Here is a 21,492-nt window from a genome sequence, read left to right on the forward strand (position 1 = left end):
ATCTCGGCTCACTGCAACTTCCACCTCCTGGATTCAAGCGATTCTCCTGCCTCAGCCTCCCAGGTAGCTAGGATTACAGGCACGTGACCCCATGCCCCGCTAGTTTTTGTGTTCTGAGTAGAGATGGAGTTTCACCATATTGGGCAGGCTGATCTTGAACTCATGACTTCGTGATCCTCCTGCCTCGCCTCCCAAAGTGCTGGGATTACAGGCATGAGCCACCACACCCAGCCATGGAGGATTTCTGGAGTCGAGGCCAATTATCTTACATAATGTCTTCCATTTTGGGTGTCCTATCCTCGTAGTATTGTTTATATTATGGCTATTGTGTATTTGTTAAAAAGTGCTCTTATTGCAGTTTCCTGTTGCTTCCCTGTATTTTTCAAACTTCTCTTTATTTAAACACACAAAGCATAGTTTTATAATCTGCCTAAAATGCTTGAGTTGATGTTTTGCTACTCCATTTTTTTCTCTCATCTTGTGTCTCGAAGACCTTGTTTGTGGTATCTTATTTTGCTGTATACTTAGTTATCCTTTGTTCGTTATACTTGAAAAATTACTTGTAGAAATAATTTGAAAGTTAGCATGAAGGCATATTCCTTTAGCAAGATTTATGTTGGCTTCTGCCATGTTCCTGGTGGATTACTGAATTGGGACCACCTTAAACCAAATTCAGGATTTGAACTTCCATTTACCAAGCAGGCAACATTAACTTGGGCTGCAAATTTGCACAAGAGCTGGTTTACTTCTATTAATAGCTTAACGCTTTCCCCTACCCCTCAAGACGGAGTCCTGCTGTGTTGCTCAGGCTGGGGTTCAGTGGCATGATCTTGGCTCACTGCAACCTCTGCCTCCCAGATTCAAGCAGTTCTCCCGCCTTAGTCTCTGGGTTAGCTGAGATTACAGATGCGAGCCACCACGCACAGCTGTTTTTTTTTTTTTGTATTTTTGGTAGAGATGGTTTCGCCACATTGGCCAGGCTGGTCTCAAACTCCTGACCTTGTGATCTGCCCTCCTCGGCCTCCCAAAGTGCTGGGATTACAGGCATGAGCCACTGCGCCTGGCCTAATAGCTTAACTCTTAATCTGAGGTTGTGGTCTTTTGGAGTCCACCTTATTGTGAGGAGGTGGCCTGTTAAGAGTCCTTACTTGTTTATGTCCTGGATTTCTTCAGAGTTTCTTAGGATGCCCAGAGGAATGGAGTCACCTATTTAAAAAACAGTTCATTTTTTTCGTAGCTAAAGCAAGCCCACAGGTTTGTGAGATACAGACGGACTACATAAATTGTTGAATTGGTATGAATACAGGTTTTTTACTCTTGTTGCTGTGTCAGCCACTATTAAAATGCCTTAAGGTGAAGGCATACTTAACAGAGTAAAAGTATGTCTTATTAGGTAAACTAGCAGCTACATTATCAGCTTCAGAGAATCTTCATCCAGAAACTTTCATCTCACAAGTCAAAAAGTTCAATAAGTGAAAAATCTCAAATACTAATCATATGATTTTTTTTGTGGCTTTGTAGCTAATTACATTCCTTACACACTCAGTACCAATTCTGGAGAATAGAAAGTGTAGCCTCTTGTCAGTGCCTTGCCTTCCTCAGTCATAGACTTGTTAATGAGGAGTATGAGCATAAAATTCTAGTGGATCTATCATGACTGGGACTTCAGTGAGGCGTACTTCACTATGGCAGTTGCAAAACTTTTAATGAAGCTCAGAGCCCACACCTGCAAAATCAGCCCTGGTCATAAGTTTCTTATTACCGGACAGGAAGATAGCCTAACTGTCCAGCTCTGAAATGAAATCTGAATTTTAAAAAACATGATATAGTGACAGAAGGAAAGACCATTTCATTGACCATTGAAGAAAGAGTGTACGTGTGAACTTTTTTTGCACTGTTTTTAAGTCTTGGTTTAAAACATTAAGCTTCAAATGCCTCTTTCCACTGGTCTGCTCTTGCTTATACCTTTTTCTTTTTTTTGTTTTGTTTTTGACCACCTCCCGGCTTCAAGTGATTCTTGTGCCTCAGCCTCCTGAGTAGCTGGGATCACAGGCGCGTGCCACCACACCTGGCTAACTTGTATTTTTAGTAGAGACAGGGTTTCACTGTGTTTGCCAGGCTGATCTCGAACTTCTGGCCTCAAGTGATCCACCTCCGCCTCCCAAAGTGCTGAGATTACAGTTGTGAGCCACCACACCCAGCCTATATACTTTTTCCTTTGTAGCACTTAGAGCTATTGAAGTTATGTAATTATTTGTGTAGTTTGTTCCCTATTAGACTACAGTTTCTTTACAGGCACCATCTCAGAATGTTTAGTGTTATCCCCCTACCTCATTCGCTTGCTGAGTATTAATTACTGTGCTTAGTGCATGAGTATCCAAAAAACTTGGTTAAATGAATGAATGAACTTAAAAAGATGCATGTTAGAACCTTCTAAGTGATTCGATAGAAGTTTCTCAAGGACTGCACATTTTTGTTCTTCACTATATTTTGTGCTTTTGACCTACAACTTATGCAACCAAATTACGTAAGTTTTCCTGTAACACCTACATTGTCAAAATTCAATCAATTTATGTGGAGGAGTTGCCAAAAATAGTTTCATACAGTATCAAATTATCTCTCTCAGAGGACTCTGCCTCTTTGCCTTCTCCCAAGGAGGTTTGTTTTAAGCAGATTTCCTACTAGATTAGTTTAGTTCTACAAGTAAGAACTGGGTATAAATGTAGTCAGAGTAAACCATGAGAGGTATTATTAGGAAGCACTATTGTCGTAGAACTTAATATTGGCGTATGTCTTTTAAAGCATTTTGTTTCCCAAAAATTCTCAGATTGCATATACCTTTAGTGTCTTCTTAGCTACCTTGATAAAATACCACATCTGCTACTTGTTAAATTGTTCGTGGGCTTTTGCATTGTCAATGTTTAACCATTAATATTCTTTCCCCTAATGAATGCCTTTTTAAATTTCCAGTTCAGGATTTACCTCTTATTTTAATGAAGTATTTTGTATCGACTTACCAAATACGTATATAGTTTGTAAAAAGCCGATGGTAGAAAAGATTTATAATTTAGGTGACCATAAGCTTTATCATCCAAATGAGGCCACTTTTAAGAGACAGCGTAGGCACTACTAATAATTTTTCTGGGATAATAAGCATAAATTAGAATTTTTCAGCACATAAACTAGGACTGTTCTGGGCAAATAGGGAAATATGGTCATCCTGCTTCTAAGGAAAAGAGCAGTCCTTTTCCTTACCCTTTACCCCATCTCTAGTCCCACTTTGCAAAGGCAGTGCCCCACTACTATTTACTATTTCTTTTAGGACTTACATACTTTTATTTTTCTAAACAGGGTGCTTATATGGTTATTTCATGGTTTTTCATTGTTTCCTACCATTCTTATTTCCCACTGCCCACTTCCATCTCACAATATGTAACAAATTGATTGAGTAGTCTGTATTTACATTATTATGAGTATATAAATATTAAAGAGCTCACCTAGTACAATCATGCCTCCTTTCATGAACAGCTAAGTTTTTCCAAGTTAAAAAATTAATTCTTAAAATTACCTTCTTTTTGCTAGTTATACCGTCATCTCTACCACATGCCAATGAGATATAGTTTCCATGTGATGCTTTTTTTTTTCCTTAGAACTTCTGCTACCTGAGGTCCTGCTCCAGTCTGAATTGTTTGCTTCCCATGCTTTCTGCATACCATCCTCCTTAACTTCCCCTTTATTGCTCCTTCCTGAGTTTCGTATCTTGTTATTTCCTGCCTCACACTCCCTTATTTCTAGGACATGCTTTTCATTTAGCTTCATCTGGTTGTGTTTTTGGTCGTTTTGTTTTGTTGAGACCTTCCATGTCTGAAAAACATGTTCTGTTCTCCACTTCAAATTTACTTGCTAGATTGGAATTCAAGGCTAAACATTTTTCTCAGTATTATAAGCATTATTTCATTGTCTTAAGTCTTTATTGTTGCTGTTAAGCCATTCTGATTACATTCTCTTTGTATGTGACCCATTTTTTCCATTCTAGTAACTTACAGGATCTTTCCATTACTTCTGGTTTCTGCAGTTTCACGGTGATATATTGTGCTTAGTGTTGGTCTTTTTTCTTACGTAGTGTTGAGCCCTTTCAATTTGGAGAGTTCTGTTCTTCGTTTCTAGAAAAGTTTATTTGGTAATTTTCTCTATATTTCCTTTTTCTGTAACCACAGTCAAATGATAACTTTGGATAATTTTTTCATGTTACATTTGCTATTTGTTTTGGTTCTGCTTTCCAGGAGGTTTCTGCAGCTTACTCCCAATCCTTATGTTGAATTTATTTCAGTGTATCTCATTTTAACAAGTATATGGCATTTTGAATTTCCATAAGCTCTTGATTATGCTGTCTTTGTATTCTCACCCATCCTGTTCTTATTTTATGAATGAATTTTTTTATATACTTTAAGTTCTAGGGTACATGTGCACAACTTGCAGGTTTGTTACATATGTATACATGTGCCATGTTGGTGTGCCGCACCCATTAACTTGTCATTTACAATAGGTATTTCTCTTAATGCCATCCTTCCCCCCTCCCCCCACCCTATGACAGGCCCCAGTATGTGATGTTCCCCGCCCTGTGTCCAAGTGTTCTCATTGTTCAATTCCCACCTGTAAGTGAGAACATACGGTTTGGTTTTCTGTCCTTGCAACAGTTTGCTCAGAATGATGGTGTCCAGCTTCATCCATGTCCCTACAAAGTACATGAACTCATCCTTTTTTATGGCTGCATAGTATTCCATGGTGCTTATGTGCCACATTTTCTTAATGTAATCTATCATTGATGGACATTTGGGTTGATTCCAAGTCTTTGCTATTGTGAATAGTGCAGCAATAAACATACTTGTGCATGTGTCTTTATAATAGCATGATTTATAATCCTTTGGGTCTAATCCTTTGCATAATGGGATGACTGGGTCAAATGGTATTTCCAGTTCTAGATCCTTGAGGAATTGCCACACTGTCTTCTACAATGGTTGAACTAGTTTACAGTCCCACCAACAGTGTAAAAGTGTTCCTATTTCTCCACATCCTCTCCAGCACCTGTTGTTTCCTGACTTTTTAATGATCACCATTCTAACTGGTGTGAGATGGTATCTCATTATGGTTTTGATTTGCATTTCTCTGATGACCAGTGATGATGAGCATTTTTTTGTGTGTCTGTTGGCTGCATAAATGTCTTCTTTTGAGAAGTGTCTGTTCATATCCTTCGCCCACTTTTTGATGGGGTTGTTTGATTTTTTTCCTTATAAAATTTGTTTAAGTTCTTTGTAGATTCTGGATATTAGCCCTTTGTCAGATGGGTAGATTGCAAACATTTCGTCCCAATGAATGAATGTTATTTGATCTCTGTGAGGATAGAAATAAGCCCCTTTCCCCCAAATTTTCCTCTCCCTGCAGCATCTTAAAGTTTTGTTGTTACTATTGTTTACTTTGGTCCTTCTTTCGTATTGGAGGCCTTCCTTGATTACATGGTAGTCCTTGATGTTTGTCAGTTAGAGGGAAGCACTAAAAGTCCTGATGAGAAACTCTTGGTGACTAGCAGCCTTTGCTGTAGGATAGAATGGTTTAGTGAAAGGCTAGCTATTGAAGTGAAGACATTTCAAATGACATTCAGAAATCTTGTCACTGGTGTTTGGTGATCCAAGAGTAGAATCCCTTAGTCTCCTGACGGCATTGTAGAAACAGGACCATGAAAGAGTCTTTGGGTCTCAATATTGAGTGTATAAATTTTCTTTTATTCCTTAGACTGACCCATGTCTAAACTCCTGCAGAGGTGATTGTACGTCGTGTGTGGGAGATGGGAGGCGTGGAGGACACAAGAGTATTATCTAGGAAATCTTTATTCTCCAGAGAATAAATATTCTATCTTTAGGGGAATGGAACTGGGGAAGAATCTGAGGTTCCGCTGCTCCAGATACAGGTGTTAATTCAACAGCTTGCTGTCTGACCACATGCACCATCCCCCCAATCTGTTATTTTTTTGTGATAAAATACAGAGAACATAAATTTTACCATCTCAGCCATGTTTGTGTACAATTCAGGATTATTGGAGACCTTCATAATGTTGTGCAAGCATCACTAACATATATCTCCATAACTCTTTTCATCTTGTAAAACCAAAATTTCACACTCATTAAACAGCTCCCCATCCCCCGCCAACCACCAATCTTCTTTCTCTATGATTTGACTATTCTTAATTATTTTTAATGTATCTTTTCTGTGTTTAGATATATAAATACTTACCATTGTATTACAGTTGTCTACAGTATTCAGTACAGTCGCATGCTATACAGGTTTGCTGTCTAGAAACAATAGGTTATACCATATAATCCAGGTATTAGAGTATACCATTCAGGTTTGTGTATATACACAGTTATTTTTGCACAGTGACGAAATCACCTAAAGATGCATTTCTTAGAATGTATTCCTGTTCTTGAGTGATGCATGACTATGCATACTATGCATACAATGCAATAATGTTCAGCCATAAAAAGGAAGGAAATTCTGGCATATGGTACAATATAGATGAACTTTGAGGACGTTAGGGTAAGGGAAATAAGCCAATCATGAAAAGACAAATATTGTATGATTCCACTTATATGAGATACAGTCAGAGGCCTTGTAAATCCTTGCCTCAGAATATTTTAAAATCTTTTTAAGGCCAGGCACGGTGGCTCATGCCTCTAATCCCAGCACCTTGGGAGGCCGAGGCGGGCAGATCACAAAGTCAGGAGATCGAGACCATCCTGGCTAATATGGTGAAATCCCGTCTCTACTAAAAATACACAAAATTAGCCGAATGTTTTGGCAGGCGCCTGTAGTCCCAGCTCCTCTGGAGGCTGAGGCCAGAGAATGGCGTGAACCCGGGAGGTGGAGCTTGCAGTGAGCGGAGATCGTGCCACTTCACTCTAGCCTGGGCGACAGAGCAAGACTCTGTCTCAGAAAAAAAAAAAAGCTTTTTAAATTATAGTAGTAATGTCTTTATAGTAGCACTATTACAGCTCCCAAATGGAAACAATATAGCGTACGTTCATGGTAGAATGGGAAAATAAATTGTGTGCATTCATATAGTGGAATGCTATGTAAAGAAATTAGAGTGAACTTAAAACTGCATGCAACAACAGAGATGAATCTCACAAATATAATGTTGAGCAAATGAAGCTGGATACAAAAGAGTACTTATTGTATGATTCCATTTATATATATTTAATAATCAGGCATGGGTAATCATTATTTTTGTCCTGGGTTTGGAAATGTTTAGTAAGGAAAAGTTGGAAATTATTAATCTATAAAGTGGAAAGCACTCAGTTCCACAAAATAAATTTAGCATTTTGGTTTTTTTTTCTTAGAAGTTTTATTCATTTTATTTGCATTAATAGAATCATACTCTATGTGTAGATTTATAGATTGACTTTTTTACTTAAAGTATCATTTTCCAGTGGTACCATAAACAGTCTTTGGAAACATTTTGAGAAACACTTTATTAGCTCTGTGATCACGTACAAATTGCTTAAACTCTCTGTGCCTGTTTTCTTATTTATAAAGTGGAGATAATATAGTACCTGTCTCACAGGGTTGGTCTGCAGATTCAGTGAACTAACAGTTAATCAGAAGGTCCTTACTGTCAGACCGTGCATATAAAACTTAATAAATATCAGCTGTTGCTATTATTTTTGTTATAATTAAGAGATCCTACTGTGAGTGGTAAATAAAAAGAAAGTTCATTCATATCCCAGGCAGTGATTTTAAAATACTTTAAATGATTCTGACCTAGAAAATTCATTGTTGAGATGGGGAAATAGAAAGGTAAACAAATTAAAATGCATAATAGTATGAAAAGTATGTATGAAATAGAAACATATGCAGAGAAGAAAGGTACTTGTGTTTAAACCAGTGACCAAGAATTGGGTGGGTAATGTATAGACTTTCCAGGCACATACAAAGGTTTGTGAGAACATTGTGTTAAAGGGTATGCAAATAGTACAACAGGTATGAGCATTGAACACTAAAAATAGAGAATACCAAGAGAGTCAAGGACAAATTCATGTAGAATATGTAATAGACAAAATTGAGTAAGGAAAAGAGCCAGATTTTGGAAACAACAGACCTCAGAGTGCTTCATTCCACTTTTATCATGTTTGTTTGCTTCCTTTAACGGACGGTAGAAAACCTTTGATGAACTTCTGCTTTGTGGAAGAGAAGTGGTGATCATTTCACAATTTACCTTGGCAGATATGGTTAATTTGTATAGTTAATTTTTTATTTGAGCTAATGATTAAGGAGGATTAAACATTAAAGGCTTTCATGTTTTCCCAAAGGCAATTAATGAAAATTTTCATTTAACAGAAAAATCTATAAGAATGGAGTCTAAACCTTCAAGGATTCCAAGAAGAATTTCTGTTCAACCCTCCAGCTCCTTAAGCACTAGGATGATGTCTGGAAGTAGAGGAAGTAGTTTAAATGATACCTATCACTCAAGAGACTCTTCATTTAGATTGGATTCTGAATATCAGGTAACATTTTTATTTGGAATATATGTATACAGCCTTTTTCAAAATCCCTAGGGCCACTCTTTTGAGGGTATTTTTAAAATGTAGTAGCTGGATCTGAGGCATCCTGTAATCAAAACCAATATATATGTAGCAAAATGAATAATAATTTTTCAAACTTTGTAGACTTCAGAATTATGAATAACAGATTGTAACCTCATATAAAATCATACATTTGGGCTGGGAACGGTGGCTCACGCCTGTAATCCCAGCACTTTGGCAGACTGAGACTGACAGATCATTTGAGGTCAGGAGTTCGAGACCAGCCTGGCTAACATGGTGACACCCCGTCTCAACTAAAAATACAAAAAAATTTGTTTGGTGTGGTGGCACACGCCTGTAATCCCAGCTACTTGGGAGGCTGAGGTGGGAGGATTGCTTGAACCCCGAGGTGGAGGTTGCAGTGAGCTGAGATCGTGAGACTGCACTCCAGCCTGGGTGACAGTGTGAGACTCCATCTCAAAAAAAAAAAAAAAAAAAAAAAGCTTTCCAAAGACTTGGAAAACTTTGTACATATAAACATAAGTATCAGTTTTAAGTATAAATTTAAACTGGTCAATCAATGTGAATGGCTTTGTCGGAGGAACAAAAACTGTACCTCCTTTTCCTCTAAAATCACACTCATTCATCTGACCTTTCTCTGCATATACACAAAGCAGTGGTGAAATAACAAATGTTAAGTGTTTTTCTTTGAGATTACAACTTCTAAATATTTTGCTTTGAATGTTGAGTGATTTTTAAATTAACAGGTTATCTTGTTATGAAAGTTCTAAAAGTCTTTTACATGAATTTTTAAATTTGATTTTTATGGTGAATAATGAGTTTATATTGGTATGTCCATCTACTCTTATGTAGCTAGTTTTCGTTGGGAGCACAAGCTTTTCGTTTCATTTTGTTTGAAACAGGGTCTTGCTATGTTGCCCAGACTGGTCTCAAACTCTGGCTCAAATGATCCTCTCACCTCAGTCTCCTGAGTAACTGAGATTATAGGCACACACCACCATGCCTGACTAGTTCTTTGGATTTTGAAATGGCTTATCATTGTAACAAATTTAAGCTCATTGCATTTTTGGCTGAATGTTATAATTAATGTTTGATTTGCAAAAGTCTGATTTTGAGGTAATCTAAAAGAATCCTTTGAAAATTTCTGTTTGTATTAAGTATTCATATATTTATATGTTATATGATCTGATATATGACAGAGTCTCATAAAAATGTTCCTACACAGTAGTAAGCATTCTGTAAGATATTCAGAGCAAGACTGAAGTAAAAAAAAAAAAGAAAAAGAAAGAGAAAATGCCCATATCTGCTACCCATTTCTTAATTGACTATATGAACTGTTTACCTGGTCTCTGTTTTATTTTAAACTCCAGCTCAGTGGAACCTGGTCTCATTTTAAATGTCAATTGATATTGTACATTTTCTGCTGCTAGACAAGTTTATGATTCCTAGAGGTGTAGAATCATATATTTTGCCTTTTATAGAAATATCATGGTGACATATAAAGAGCACAGAATTGTATTTTCCCGTATTCGTAAAATTTTGTCTACTAATTTTTGTCTACTTTTAAAAATATATATAGCTTATTAATGAGGAAGACAAACTTTGAAACCAGACTGTACTGCCTAGAGAGGAGTCATGTTTCATGACTTACTAGCTATTGACATCTTTTTCTGTTGTGATTGTTTTTGAGTGTTTGTTTCTTTTTTTTGAGACAGGATCTCACTCTGTTACCCAGGATGGAGTGAGTGATGCAATCACGACTCACTGCAGCCTGGACCTCCCAGGCTCAAGTGATCCTCTCACCTCAGCCTCTCCCCCAGCAGCTAGGACTGCAGGCATGTGCCACCATGCCTAGCTAATTTTTGTGTTTTTTTGAAGAGGTGGAGTTTCACTATGTTGCCCAGGCAGGTCTTACACTCCTGGGCTCAACCATTCTGCCCATCCTTCCCTCCCAGAGTGCTGGGATTGCAGGTGTGAGCCACTGCACCTGGCTGACATCTTTATGACTTAGTATCACCTACTTTATCCAGTTGTTACAGTTACATGACAATGCTGTATGTTAAATGATAATAGCACCTGGCATATGGTAAACACTATATAAACGTTAGCTACTGCTGTATTTGTTTTTTATAATTATTATTATAATAATAATAGTGTAGGTGCTAAAGTCCTGAATATATTTAGTATCTTTATTGACATTCTCCTTAAGATATGACTGTTTCAAACTGTTTCTTCTAATTTGTTCTTAATGTTGTAGATTATTCAAAAAAAGTCCATTTCTGGTCAGGCGTGGTGGCTCACACCTGTAATCCCAGCACTTTGGGAGGCCACAGCGGGTGGATCACCTGAGGTCGGGAGTGCAAGACCAGCCTAACCAACGTGGAGAAACCCTATCTCTACTAAAAAGTTAGCTGGGTGTGGTGGCACATGCCTGTAGTCCTAGCTACTCAGGAGGCTGAGGCAGGAGAATCACTTGAACCCAGGAGGCGGAGGTTGCGGTGAGCCGAGATTGTGCCATTGCACTCCAGCCTGGGCAACAAGAGTGAAACTCCGTCTCAAAAAAAAAAAAAAAAAGTCAATTTCTTATTATGTTAAACAAATAGCAGCATTTTTTTAAAAAAAACCATTTAAATGTTGGCCGGGCACAGTGGTTCACGTCTGTAATCCCAGCACTTTGGGAGGCCAAGGCGGGCAGATCACAAGGTCAGGAGATCGAGACCATCCTGGCCAACATGGTGAAACCCCGTCTCCACTAAAAATACAAAAAATTAGCCAGGTGTGGTGGAGGGCGCCTGTAGTCCCAGCCACTCGGGAAGCTGAGAGGAGAATGGTGTGAACCCAGGAGGCTGGAGCTTGCAGTGAGCTGAGATTGCACCACTGCACTCCAGCCTGGGCAACAGAGTGAGACTCTGTCTCAAAAAAAAAAAAATAATTCCATGTTAATGACTTCAAAATGACCCCACCTAAATGTTGTTTGTAGTAACATATTAGTGTTGATTTCATTATGTTCCAAAATTTTGATGTCTTTAACTATCCAAGTAAAATTCAGAAATTACTTGCAAACACCCAAAATCCAAACCAAGTAGTATATTTTAAATGTTTATTGATTCTTAAGATAAATTATTTTTATAAATTTTAGGGATTTTCTTAATGCTTTTTAGTTGCTTTAAGTTGCTTACAATCGGTTTTTTAATCGCTTTTTTCTTTTTAATGGTATGGGAGCAGTTTCAACCATAATTCAACCATTTTTAGCCTGCTTTGCTTTTTTAGTTTTGATTTCAAAATTGAAACTCCTATGTTCTTAAACAAAGTGTTTCACTTTTTTGTTTTTGTTTTTGTTTTTTTTTTAAAAGACGGGGTCCTGCTCTGTCACCCAGCTTGTGGTGTAGTTGAGCAATCATGACTTAGCACAGCCACAACTTTCTGGGCACAAGCGATCCTCCTGCTTCAGCCTCCTGAGTAGCTGGGACTACAGGTGCATACCCTCCCCCACCCCCATCCCCCCAACACATACACATATGTGGCTAATTTTTTAAAAAATTTTTCTTGTAGAGATGGGATCTTGATATGCTGCCCAGGCTGGACTCAAACTCCTGGCCTCCAGCAGTCCTCCCACCTCAGCCTCCCAAAGTGATGGGATTACAGATGCAAGCCATCTTGCCTGGCCAGCATTTTATTTATCTGTTTTTTCTTCTGTAAAATGGTGATAGTGATAGTGGTTTCTTCATACAGCCACATCTATATGTGAGATGTAAGATGAACAAGATTGTTCATCATATTGTTAAGATTAATTGAAAGAAAGAATACATGTGAAGCACTTGGAACAGTGCCTAGAACATAGTATAAGGGTTCAGGTATTACTAATTATAACTATTTATAATTGTTATTTTTATTTATAATTATTTTTATTGTTAACTTACTGTTACCATTATTATTTCCTGGCTTTACATTGGTTTAAGGTAATATCTGTAGGGAATGGTATAATTTATCCAAATATTAAATTACGTGTAGTATGTTTAGTTTATTTAGCATTGTTAAGACTACTCAATGTCAAAGGGAGCGTTTTAAAATTTTTTAGTTTTTGAGACAGGGTCTCACACTCACCCAGGTTGGAGTGTGGTGGCACTGATCTCAGCTCACTGAAGCCTCTGCCTCCTGGGCTTAAGCAGTCCTCCTACCTCAGCCTCCTGAGTAGCTTGAGAATATAGGTGTGCGCACCACACTGTGCTGATTTTTAAATTTTTTGTAGATGCGAATCATCATGCCTGGCCAGTATTTTATTTTTCTGTTGTAAGTCTATCTGTTGTAAGTCTGTTTTTATTTACAGTGTAAGTCTCACTATATTGCCCAGGCTGGTCTCGAACTTGGGAGATCAAGCAGTCTTCCTGCCTCACCCTCCGAAAGTGCTGGGATTACAGTCATGAGCTACCACACCTGGCCAGAGGCAACATTAAAAAAAAAAAAAATCATTGAAGTGTTTTAACTCACAACTATTGGAGACATAAAACTTCCATTTTCTCAGGCACTTGGTAAATCTGAAGCTTCAGAGAAAAGAGGGTCGGAGTAGGACATGATATATCAATTTCAGTTATGTTATGGACTTATGGGAACACCTTATATAGTGCTTGACATTTTATAGAACCTTTTTTTACTTCTGTTTTTAGTTAAGACGAATATTTGTGTCAGTTCATCTATAAGGTTCTGAAATCTAGAAATATAGGTGGTTTCTCTCAGTTACGTGATTATTATGTAATATACTTGAGCTTAAGAATCCAAGACTCTGGATAGCATTGTTTCTTTGGGGAAATGTAGATTCTAAGTTCCGAACGGTTGATTTCCTAAATATCTTTTAGTTCTCAGCCATTTGTAAGCTGCGCTTCACCTGTTACTAATCTTGCTGTTACTTCTGCTATCCCATCTTTAGATTTTTATTACAATTTGAATGATTGAAAACTATGATCATCTTACGTCTTTAGTGACAGTAAGCAAAATTTACGTTTTAAAGGAAGATTTAATTTCTATAATTCCATGTTTTTAAAGGAAAATTTAATTTCTATAATTCATATTGTTAAAAGTAAAAATGGGTTATTTGTGAATATGTAAATTTTTATGTTGATTTGGTATATTTTTCTGTAACTTTAAGGAAGCACTAGTCTGTTTAGTACTTGTTCTGTTTTGCTTTGTTGAGAGTTTGATTACTTTTAATAGGAAATAATTTTAAAAGGAGGCTTTTTATAAGGTTATAGGGGCTTTTTAAAGTTATTGATACCTTTTTTTTAGTTTGTAGATAACTGCTATAGAGATCAGTACCATTGCATATTTTGCATAGTGCAGAACCAGTGGTCATTAATTTTTTAAAAATCTACCTTATGCAAGTGTAGCTTTCAAGGAAATAAATACATAGATGCATATACAATTAAACAAGAAAATGAAAATAATTTAAAATAGGATAAGGAAAAATACAGAATACTGAGAGTAATAAATATGGAGAGTGGGTCAGAATTGTAACAGTGATAGGCATTACATAAACCCTGCAGCATTTTTAAGTTAAACTTGCTCTCATTTTGGTTATCAAGAAGATCACAGCAAAACACAACTAGCTCTGTAATGAGTATTGCATATAAGAAAAAGAGACTGGGCATGGTGGCTCACTCCTTTAATCTCAACACTTTGGGGGGCCAAGGTGGGAGGGTCACTTGTGGCCAGGAGTTAGAGACCAGCCTCGGTGACATAGTGGGACCCCCTCTCTACAAAAAAAAAAATAAAAATTACCCAGGCATGGTAGCACACGTCTTAGTCCCAGCTACTCAGGAGGCTGAGGCAGGAAGTTTGCTTGAGCCCAGGAGGTTGAGGTTGCAGTGACCCTTGATCATGCAATTGCACTCCAGCTTAGGTGACAGAACAAGACCCTGTCTGAAGAAGAAAAAGATATAACGTTCCTCCGAGGAAACAAAACTTGTCAATTTGGTCTTAAAGTGTACAGAGGAGTGATACGAGTTTCTTCTGCATTGGTGTGGAGATGGGTACTCTCCATCACATGAATATTTTAAGGAAGAGCTCAAAGTCTTAAGTTGTTGCTCATGGTGAAGGTAATGTTGTTCTGGAAGTTTTTCAAAGCAGAATTTATTCACTTCACAGTCAAGTCGTTAACTCATGGAAATGAGGAGCCCAGGAAAAGAATATCATTCTGGGCTAGTTTCTGTTCCTGTGCTTTACATGATTTTTAATGATTAATCATTTGCCAGTGGATAACATTAATGTAAATTTGCAAGTATCTTTAAAATTCTTTAAGAAATGACTTTATTAAGTTATAATTTTACATACCATACAATTTGCCCATTTAAAGTTCAGTGGTCTTCAGTGTATTCACAGCTGTACAACCATTATGGTTATCGCTGCACTACTTCTCTAATCCCCCTTCCCCTACCAGTGCAAAGCAACCATTGATCTACTTTATATCTGTAGATTTCCCTATTTTGGATTTTCATATACATGAGTGGAAACAGGTACTATGTAGTCTTTTGTTGGTAGCTTCTTTAACTTAGCATATTTTCAGTGTTCATCTATGTTGTAGCATATGTCCGTACTTTATTCTTTTTTGTGGCCAAATACTATTTCGTTGTATAGGTATGCCATATTTTGTGTATCCATTTATTTTCTGATGGACATTTGGGTTGTTTCTACCTTTTGGCTATTATGAATAATGCTGCTGTAGACATTCATATGCAAGTTTCTGTGTGGACTTGTGTTTTCACTTGTATTTGGTATGTACTAAGAATGGAGCCGGGCATGGTGGCTCATGCCTGTAATCCCAGCACTTTGGGAGGCCAAACGTCAGGAGTATTTAAGGCCAGCAGTTCAAGACCAGCCTAGGCAACATAGTGATACCCCATCTCTACAAAAAATTTTTAAAACTAGCCTGATGTGGTGGTGCACACCTGTAGTCCTAACTTTTGGGGAGGCTGAAATGAAAGGATCCCTTAAGCTCAGAAGGTTGAGGCTTCAGTGAGCTATGATGGCACCACTTCACTACTACGTGAGCCAGAGTGAGACCGTATCTCATAAAAGAAAGGAATGGAATTGCTGAGTCATGCGTAACCTCTGTGTTCAATCATTTGAGGAACTGCCATACTGTTTTCAAACTGGCTAGATCATTTTACATTCCCGTTTGTGTGTATGAGGATTCCATTCTCTCCACATCCTCACCAACACTTATTTTACTTTCTGATTCTAGCCATCTCCATGGGTATGAAGTGGTATGTATCTCATTGTGGTTTTGATTTGGATTTCCTTGGTGACTAATGATGTTGTACATCTTTTCATGTGCTAATTGGCCATTTACTGTACATTTTTCAGAAATGCCTATTTATAATAGCTCTTTTGCTCATTTTAAAGTATGGTTGTCTTATTACTGAGTTGTAAGGGTTCTTTATATATTCTAGATTTAAATTCCTTATTGGATACATGATTTGCAAATATTTTCTCCTTAAGTTTTTTTTTTTTTAATTGCATTGTTTTAAGGGCATTTGTGTTGGGAAAATATTTTAAAACCTTAGAAATAATTTTCTGAAAGCAAACACTGACTTATACAATATTAATAGTAAATGATTTCATTGACTATACTTCCAGTAAACCTGTTTTTGGAAAGGTGGCATGAATATTATGAAGGTAAAAAGAAATAAAATGAAAATTGGATGCCTGCTAGTTATATAAAGTCTTGGAAAGTTATTTTCTTTTCACTGTGCATAGAGTACCTATAGCTATTAAGTCTCCAAGCTATCTTATTGATGATTTCTCAGATACACCATATAGTATTTCAGCTACTTTGGTTGGGCTAGATAGCCTTCTACCTCTCCCCTTATTTTATTGAGTTATAATTCACATACCATACAATTCACCATATAACAGATAGCCTTTTGAATTGGAAATAACTGATGAAAAGTATTTACTCTGGGAGCCAAATCTGTTACCTGTCTGGGTAGAGACTGGAAAGTTAATGAAAAAGAAAGAAAACTCTATGAAACTCCAGTGTAAATTTAATTACTTCCATCTAGTGTCATATGAATGCTCATAGTCGGGAGGCAAAAAATATTAATTAGTTTTCATGAAAACTAAAATTTGTGTGCATCAGTACCAAGAGAGTGAAAAGACAATCCACAGAACGAGAGAAAATATTTGCAAAGCATATATCTTACTGGATACTGAGACTTGTATCCAGAATATATGAAGAACTCTTACCTCTCAACAATAAAAAGATAACCCAGTTTCAAATGGGCAAAGGACTTTAATAAATACTTTTCCAAAGATATATTAATGGCTGATAAGCATATGAGAAAGTATTAGTCATTAGGGAAATGCAAGTCAGAACTACAGTGAGATACTTAACACCCACTAGCATAGCCAAAATAAAAAAGATGGACAGGCTGGGCGCAGTGACTCATGCCTTTAATCCCAGGCCTGAGTTGGGAGGTCAAATCTGGGAGGATTGCTTGAACCCAGGAATTTGAGACCTGTGCAACATAGTGAGACCCAGTCTCTACAAAGAAATAATTTAAAAATTAGCTGTGCATGGTGTTGCATGCCTGTAGTCTCAGCTGTTCTGGAGGCCAAGGTGGAAGGATTGCTTGGTCCCAGGAAGTCAAGGCCACAGTCATCTGTGATTTCATCACTGCATTCTAGCCTGGGCAACAGAGCTGAGACCCTGTATCAAAATTTTAAAAAAAGGTGGACAATCACAGGTGTTGGTAAGTGGTGGAGAAATTGGAACCTTCATACAATGTTGATGGGATTATAAAATGGTACAGCTGTCACAGGATCCTTGGAGTGTTGCTTTTCCAGCTAGAAGCCTTTGCTCGGGCCTGCTAGGTGTGTTCTGCCTACTCGGACTGGCAGGCTTTGTTCGACTTGTGCTATCAGCTCGGATCCCACGCCTGCCAAGGGTGAGCCAGACATGGATCGGCGAGGGGTGCATGAGCAAGTGAGTGCAGGGGCCGGCCACTGTTTACAGCCAGGCACACTGGGTGCAGTGGGGCAGGCAGCTCTAGGTGCTGGTGCCCTGTGAGGCTGCGAGTGGATCAGGTGTACCACAGGCAGCAGCTTCTGTGGGCACTGAGGAACACGGTGGCACCCGGAAGCTTGGAGACACCAGGAACTACAGATCCCCAAAGAGGTTGTCACAGACCTGGTTCAGGGAGCCCCAGGGAGTCACAGGTCTGGTCTCCCCGAAGGGTCAGAGATCTTCTTTCCTTGTCGCTCACAGCATGGTGAGCGGGGGTAGGGAGGGGTGTTTCAGTACTGTTTGTATTACAGCTCTTCGAGTCCCACCATTTGGCGGGTCCTGAGTTCTTGTCCCACGTCCAGAAAGAATGAGGTACACAGACAATTGGAGGGTTAGCAAGGCGAAGAGGGGCTTTATTGAGCAGTAGTACAGCTCTCAGGAGACCAAAGTGGGTGGCTCCTTTCCGCAGGCAGGTCATCTCAACGAGTGTGTAGCTTTCAGTGGAGAGGAAACCACACAGGACTGGGTAGCTCCTATCCACTGGGAAGTGGGCCTGACATCTGGCTGAGTCTGAGATTTTCATGGGCTTCAAGAGGGGAGGAAGTGCATGCTGATTGGTCCATGGGAGGCAATGGGTGGGCCTGAGATAAGCACCATAAGGTCTGACTCCGGTCCGTGGAACTGGCAGCCAAGCCTCCAGGCTTCAGGCCATCCCAGGCTTGAAGGTAGAATTTCACTGGGGACCTGCCCCTTTTCACCCAGGAGCTTGTCTGCCTCCTGCTACTGTTCATGGCACTCAGGCTGTTCGTGCCAACGGATGCCTGTAGACCCATGCCAAGCCGCCCTCAGTTCCCCCTTGCCCTCCCTCTGTGCTTGTTGGTGCCCAAAGTCCAGAGGGGGCCAAGGTGGCAGTGGGCTGATGTGTCGGCACTGCCGCAAGCATGTGCATACACAGCGTACAAGCTTGGCTAAAACTTTGCTCCAAAATCTGAGCAGGAGCCGGGCGGAGGGTGGGGAAGGGAGGCTTCTCAGACCCCTGAGACACCGGGATACCCAAGTCTACAGCCACAGCTGGGTCAGGGAGCACAGGGCTCCTACCCCACCAACTTGGAAGTGATCAGGGCTCCCACCTGTTGCTGGCTCCATGGAGCACACAGACCCTGCCATGCCTCCCCTGCTGCAGCTGGCATCTTTGTGGCAACCACTCCAGATGAGCTGCTGCCGCCATCACAGCTATTAGCATCAACCTATAGTTGGAAAAATAGTAATTCCTCCAAATATTAAGCATCAAGTTACTACATGATCTATTAGTTACACCCAAGAATATTGAAAACATACATCCACACAGAAATTTACAGTTGTTCATAACAGCAGTTTATAATAGCCAAAAAGTGAAAACAACCCCAAAACCACTTGTTTAAGGATTCATTATGCCCAAGGCAGTATACTTTGAAGACAGACTTATTCCCTGATTTCATTTGGCCTGTAGTTCTAGACAGCAGAAGAGATAATACATTGTTAAAGGAATCTAACACTTTATTTAATTGCTCAAAGAATTCCGAGGGAAAAAAACTGATTGCTTCAGGCTGAGGATATTTGAACAAATATGGACAAAATTGGATTGTAGGAACCAGGAAGAGGTTTGATTTTGAACTTAAGCCAATAGCAAAACTCCAAAATATTCCTCCTATATACTGACATTATGTATACTGATATGTATACCTATATGCTGATATTAACATTTTTTGTCTTGCATATAGCCATATAATCTACATGTTTTGTCATGAGTCATGAAAATTGTTTAATGAACAGTGAGTGTCACTTTAAGCCTTTGGACACTTCAGCATTCAAGAATCAAATGAAATTCATTATCTAAATCTGCTCCCCTATAATCAGTATTTTTAATGAATGGCATAGTAATTTATCTCACCAGTAGAAAGTACCAAAAACCTGTTTTTTCTCTATTTCTCACAGCCCTACATCTGATGAATTTTTATGTTTTATGATTGCTCTCTATTCCCATTACTTACTTCATAGGGACTTCTTTCTTGATATTCTAATGGCTTCCTAATTGGTTTTCTTACTTTCTGTTCATTTCATCTATTTCATCTTCCATATGCCTCTAAAAGTCTTTCTATATAGTAGCAGATCTGATTCATCCCGCCCTTTGTTAGTTCCCAAAATCATATTTGCAGAAGTGCTATTCAGTAACTTTATGCTAAAGTCTTTGCAAAATGAGAAAAATAATGATGTCCTACTGGACAAAAGTGACAGTTCTTTCTCATTTTTAAATTAAAACATTTTTTGTTTTGGTCTCTGAAATCCAGAAGTGTTAGAACCACTGGCCTGCAAGATAAGGTCCCTGATACCTTGATGATAATGGCATATGAAATGGTTTGATTCTGAAATATCAGATTAATTTCATTTCTTGTGCTAGCTCCAGTTCATTGACTGGGTGTCTGTAATATTAGGTACAGAAGGCTTGTAAGACTTAACTTTGTGCTAAGCTGAAAAATGCCATATTCAATTTACAGAATATTCTCTAGGCAAAGGATGGGCGAATTCCTGATGTAGCCCTTTCCTGCCTTTTCAGCCTCGCACCTTCTACTTTATTTTCAAAATTTCTTCTCCAGTGTTACCATGAACTAATATATCCCCTGAATGCATGCAATATGTTTCTCATGATTGAACCATAATTGGCTGGGTGCAATGGCTCATGCCTTGTAATCCCAGCTGTTTGGGAGGCTGAGGCAGGAGGATCACTTGAACCCAAGAGTTCAAAACAAGCTTGGGCAACGTAGTGGGACCCTATCTCTATAAAAAGCAAATTTAAAAATTAATAATTGAAGTATAATAGAAGGTCAAGTATAAATAGTAATGTCTTAGAAGAAAGCCAGGCCAGATGTGGTGACTCACACCTGTAATCCTAGCACTTTGAGACGCTAAGGCAGAAGATTGCTTGAGCCCAGGAATTCAAGACCATCTGGGCAACATGGTGAGATCCTGTCTCTACAAAATAAAAATTACCCAGCCATGATGACATGTGCCTGTGGTCCCAGCTACTCTGGAGACTGAGGTGGGAAGATCAAGGCAGCAGTGAGCTGTGATTGTGCCACTGCACTCCAGCCTGGGCAACAGAGTGAGACTGTGTCTCAAAACAACAACAACAAAAATCTGATGGTAAATGGTTTATACGTCTTTTTATGTTGTCTATTTGTAATGTCTTTTTTCATTCACCTACCCTGTGAACTTCAGTTACTATCTTCTTTGACTCTTTCCCTGTGTCCTTAAAACATATTTAGGGTCTTTCTGTAAAACTTTCACTGTACCTACTATTAATAGTACTTATTTATAGTATAATTATTTATTTACTTATCTGTTACCTAGACTGTAGAGCTTTGATGGAACACATTTTTTGGGTTCTTGTGTTTATCATGTGAATTTTAGATTAATATAGACCGAAATTACGGCCCATGATGCATTCCATTTTAACTCTTTTGTTAAACAGAAGAACACTTAAAATAATTTGGTTTCATTTTAATGTTCTTTAGCACAATAAACTATTTACCACATACTTATGGTAACATGCTTTTAAAAATTATTTTTCTTTTATGTACTGAAAAATTACTTTTATTTTAGAGATCCTTACTGTCTCTGAGCCATTGAGAGATTGTATGCCAAATGTATGTTTTTTAGTCTATCTGTCCTGTGTGTGTGTGTCCAGGTAATTACTTTGCCGTGATGGAAACATTTTTGTAAAAAGACTAGTACAATTTCAATAATTGTGGTTGAAATATGTTGTCATTTAAACCTAAATATTTAAGGAGACAAACTGTCGCCTTTTTAATGCGTTGTAGTGAGTAAACTTGACAAATTAAAGAATTGGAGAGAAGTAAA

General features: G+C 38.4%; 1 protein-coding gene across 27 annotated transcripts in view; it reads left to right on the forward strand.

Moving 5' to 3' along the window:
- MARCHF7 (membrane associated ring-CH-type finger 7) overlaps positions 1-21,492 on the forward strand; it is a 54,996-nt gene that overhangs the window by 7,624 nt on the left and 25,880 nt on the right. For 24 of the 27 annotated variants that reach the window (XR_013401994.1, XR_013401996.1, XR_003721264.2 and 21 more), the window contains one exon: positions 8,392-8,558. The exons of 2 other annotated variants lie outside the window; for them this stretch is intronic. Coding sequence is in view for 18 of the 25 variants with exons in the window: in XM_077957073.1 (XP_077813199.1) it covers positions 8,406-8,558 (153 nt within the window). In the remaining 7 variants the exon portion in view is untranslated. Of the gene's footprint in view, positions 1-8,391; positions 8,559-20,756; positions 20,776-21,492 lie in introns of those variants that run through there. One more of the 27 variants, XM_077957083.1, reaches the window with a different exon arrangement.

Source organism: Macaca mulatta, chromosome 12, assembly GCF_049350105.2.
Source record: "Macaca mulatta isolate MMU2019108-1 chromosome 12, T2T-MMU8v2.0, whole genome shotgun sequence".
Classification (NCBI taxonomy): domain Eukaryota; kingdom Metazoa; phylum Chordata; class Mammalia; order Primates; family Cercopithecidae; genus Macaca; species Macaca mulatta.